This window comes from Limulus polyphemus, unplaced genomic scaffold (assembly GCF_000517525.1).
Source record: "Limulus polyphemus unplaced genomic scaffold, Limulus_polyphemus-2.1.2 Scaffold4930, whole genome shotgun sequence".
Classification (NCBI taxonomy): domain Eukaryota; kingdom Metazoa; phylum Arthropoda; class Merostomata; order Xiphosura; family Limulidae; genus Limulus; species Limulus polyphemus.
Genome location: NW_013670540.1, coordinates 72,556 through 77,078, shown reverse-complemented (window position 1 = coordinate 77,078; position 4,523 = coordinate 72,556). Strand labels below are relative to the sequence as shown.

At 30.9% G+C, this 4,523-nt stretch overlaps 1 protein-coding gene across 1 annotated transcript in view; it reads right to left on the bottom strand.

Moving 5' to 3' along the window:
• Positions 1 to 1,936: 1,936 nt before the first annotated feature.
• The window catches only part of LOC111088987 (mitochondrial enolase superfamily member 1-like), a 10,606-nt gene continuing 8,019 nt past the window's right edge, over positions 1,937 to 4,523 (bottom strand). The window contains exon 3 of the mRNA XM_022400491.1: positions 1,937 to 2,046. Within this exon, the coding sequence (XP_022256199.1) occupies positions 1,976 to 2,046 (71 nt within the window). The 3' untranslated portion in view covers positions 1,937 to 1,975. The remainder of the gene's footprint in view (positions 2,047 to 4,523) is intronic.

Sequence of the window (4,523 nt, the reverse complement as noted above, 5' to 3'; positions counted from 1 at the left end):
AGACATTGAGTATGTTCTTCATAAGTAACTGGATATGAAGACAGTTGATGTTGTACTACTGGTTTAGTGGGAGAGAATGATTTAGACATTGAATATGTTCTTCATAAGTATTTGGATATGATCACGGTTGATGTTGTACTACTGGTTTAGTGGGAGAGAATGATTTATATGAAGACGGTTGACATTGTACTACTAGTTTAGTGGAAGAAAATGATTTAAACATTGAATATGTTCTTCATAAGTAACTGGATATGAAGACGGTTGATGTTGAACTACTGGTTTAGTGGGAGAGAATGATTTAGACATTGATTATGTTCTTCATAAGTAACTGGATATGAAGACGGTTGATGTTGAACTACTGGTTTAGTGGGAGAGAATGATTTAAACATTGAATATGTTCTTCATAAGTATTTGGATATGAAGTCCAAATACTTATGAAGAACATATTCAATGTTTAAATCATTCACTCCCACTAAACCAGTAGTTCAACATCAACCGTCTTCATATCCATATACTTATGAAGAATATACTCAATATCTAAATCATTCTCTTCCACTAGTAATTACAAATCATGTTTAATATTGGACTTAGCTAGTACACATTAATCATGTTTAGTGTCTAACATACTAATTAACAACAAAAACTGCTTGTACTCAGCAGTAAAACAATAGAAATGCTCAAATCATTTACTTTGAACATGATACACCTAAAACAGGTACTAGAAAATATGGAGTTACAAATAAATAACAAATCAGCACACAGGTCAATTAATTAATTACTTTATTAATAAGAATAGTAAGTTTGATTGATTTTTAGTACAGAAAAATTATTAAACTAACTCAGTTATCAGTACTATCTTATGCATAAATTAACCTAATTTTGATATTTTCCACACCAGAAGATCATTTACAAAAAAAAAAACTCATCAATTTTAGAGTAAACTGAAGTAACCCAGATCATATGAATAGATAATACATAGTTGTCATGAAGTGTTTCAACATCATCAAATGACTTATGTACACTATCCTTCAACTTTACAGATCAGGTAATATATAGTTGTCACAAAGTCTTTCAACATCACCAATTGATTTAGTAAAAATCATGATTTATATTAATGCTACCAGAAACAAAAAATAATGTGTATTATATCCATTCAAAACTTCTTGTAACATTGTGTTATATATTCTTAGAGCTGGCAGTGAAATTTTTTTGGACTCCTACTGTAAACAAATGCAATATAATAATAATAATAATTATTATAATGTTGCATTAATTTAAGTACATTTGTTATTGTGTGTGACTGAAGGTTTGTGAAAGGAATATTTATATTTGTGTATGTAGTTTGTTTGAGGTTTGAAGGTATGCAAAACTTCAATATTTATGTGTATGTGCTAAAATTTTGCAGTTCAGAATTTGAAGGAACTTTCATGGCTCCCTAGAAATACACCTGGATTGTTTTTCTAACATTAGAGTGATCAAGGTGAAAAAGAAACTAAATTACTTTTCCACTAAGAAAAACTTGTCATCCAACAAAGAAATCTGGTCGATGAGAAATAGAAGTTTTTCATTTAAATAAAACAATTGTAATATTTACATAATAAAGTTCAAAAAGGCACTTTGAGAAAACTGCCACTACATTTGGTGTGCAGCATTTTAATTTTCCTACATGATAGATGATTTTTTGCACACATAAGACATGGTGAAAATCATTTACTGAGTAATTGAGCATTCTTACTCAAGCAATAGAGAATTCCCTTGTCAATTGGAAAGAAATAGTAGTAGTATCAGCTAAATTTCATGGACTCTTACTTAAAAGAGATAAAGTACTTTACTTTTCTGTCAAAATGTTCCTTGAACAAAAATACATGTCTATTTTGTCTACCGTAGGAAAAAGAAAACAGTTTATCCTATCAGATATAGCTTGTAGTAGAAAAAGCAAAGCATACCTTACAATAACTCATGGAAGAAACTTCAGCTACACACTATGAAAATCTTTTGAAAAAGCCAAACTTGAACTAGAAATCCTGGCATCTTGAGAGCACTTTGCTTAAATCAGGGCACCAAAAAAAAGAAAATGGGGAATACACTACTGTCAGTGTCAACTACTGTCTAATGAACAATGTAGACTGTCATGATAAAACTGTAGACTATCTGAGAATAAGAGTCAATCTAAGTACAGAAGCTTGTCTTGAATCAAAACAAGCCTGATTTGAGAGTGAACTTTATCAAAGTATGTTTTAGATAGATCCAGCAAACTGGGGTAACACCATCAGGGAAACTGAATGTTTAAATTCACTTGCAAAGCATTTTTATGAGACACTAAAAATGAACAATTCTGATAAAACTAAGATGGAAGGAACTACACAGAATGGTAAGTACTACATGAATAGAGCCACAATGAGGAGAGTGTGCTCCTATACAGAAGGAACGAATTTAAGAATGTTTGTATGCTGGTGGAAATAGTGCTCTGCATTAGACCCAATAATATTGTTTATTAAGGTATGGTTTAGTCACCTTACCCACATGCTCATTTAACAAAGGTTTATTTAAAACATGCAACAGTGGAGAACCTTCTACTGATTAAAACAAATGATTTTGTATGGACCTATGGAGCAAGTATTACAAGCAACCTTGGAGAAGTTTATGGCAAAAAACAGAGGAAAAGGAAATTTGATACAAATCCTTCTAACATATCTGTAGAATGTGCAGCAAAGAAATGGAAGTCAGACATGTACAATGACATTGAAATTTATTCTGTTGGTTATGAAGGTTCAAGTGATTATGGAGATCATGATGAGGATGATTCTGATTCTAGCATGTCTAGTACATCCAGTGATGAGATTGAAACATACAAGATTCTTTTTTTTAAGAATTGATTGCACAGAAATCATTTGATGTTGCCACTGCTTATTGAAGTGATTCTCCTGTACACAATATGTGTGAGGATAACAAAGGAATATCTTCCACTACCCAACAGTTAAACACAAACAGGACAAAGAATCTTGCTTCATGCAAATGACTAGGATAACAATTGAATATCTTCCACTACCCAACAGTTAAACACAAACAGGACAAAAAATCTTGCTTCATACAAATGACTATACAAAGCAGATTTATTTCAAATTAACTTGACTTTTTATGAAATGCAAGCTTGTGACTTTACTTTTTGATGTTTTATTTCCTAGTACAAAATGTAAATACCATCTTACTCTTCTCTGTAAGTTACAAAAGAGTAATTACCTTATGATTCTAGTCCAAGATATTATGTGCCAGACTTTAAGGAGATTATAACAATTTAATTTTTCCAAATTTACTGGATTTAAAAATTTATTGATTGTTACTTTGTTTATTAAGGTGTCTCTTACCCTACTTTGCCCTTAAAATATAATCACACATTCACTTAATATAAAAACAGTACAATTCAATCAATACGAATGAACTTCTATTGTCCAATTTTTTTAAACAAAGAACAGAGAAACAGCACCATCCTGCTAACACCCCCTATGTACTGCTTGATGTGAGCTCTTTACACCCCTAGTGTGTTTTTCAAACATTACAGCCTGCTGCAAATGACTGGTCTGTGTATGGCTTTTTTCCCCCAACTATTGCTGAATAACATCCACCGATATGTTAAAACTTGGATATATTGCAGGACATACTACAAGTATTGGACTTTTTCAAACAATACTAGATGGTTCATACAAATTTAATAGCCAAAAATAGTGTGCAATTCAAACATAGGGCAAACAAATAATCAAGAGCTAAAGAAATGATACATCATAATAGTTAATGAAAAGTTTAACAAATATGTGCTCATTTTAATTTTTTTTATTATTTGCTTTTTTTTATTGTAGAAAAAAATTAATTTTACAAATTCCATTAGCCATATTAAACACTTCTAAATAAAGAACGTTTTATTAATAGTTAATTTATACTTCCTTCTCCTCTCAGGTTGTAGTTTGAGTTTGAAATGAAATTTATCATTTCCTTAATTGTTTATGAAATAACAAACCCTTCCTTCCATGTCCTGTCTTTTTTATAAAATGTGGACTTTTTTTATTTTTTTATTTGCTAGTTACACCAACTAGCTTTGATAACTTATTTGATTTTCTGAAGGAATAACACAGGCCTGCAATGGTTTTATTGTCTTGAAATTTTTACATGTTCTTCAGTAATTCCTGTACACTGAATCCAAAAATGAGATCCATTTATCTCCATCACATACAAGTTTTCAAACAAAGTGTCATATGTACTTTTACATCAGTGAATCATTTTCATTGAAATCAGGTCACATTTTGTTATGCTTAAAATGTTAACAACCACTGGCTATAGATTTCTCTAAACAAATCGTGATGCAAGAGTCTTATTGATTATTCTCGAACCCACGAGAAACACACCTCTCGTATATAAATGATTAACAGGCCACATGACATGTCATTTCTGGATAGTATCTGTTTGTGTGTGCACTTTGACATTATTTTTCTCTTTTCAATATTATTTATTCATTGCTATGGCAACAAGAG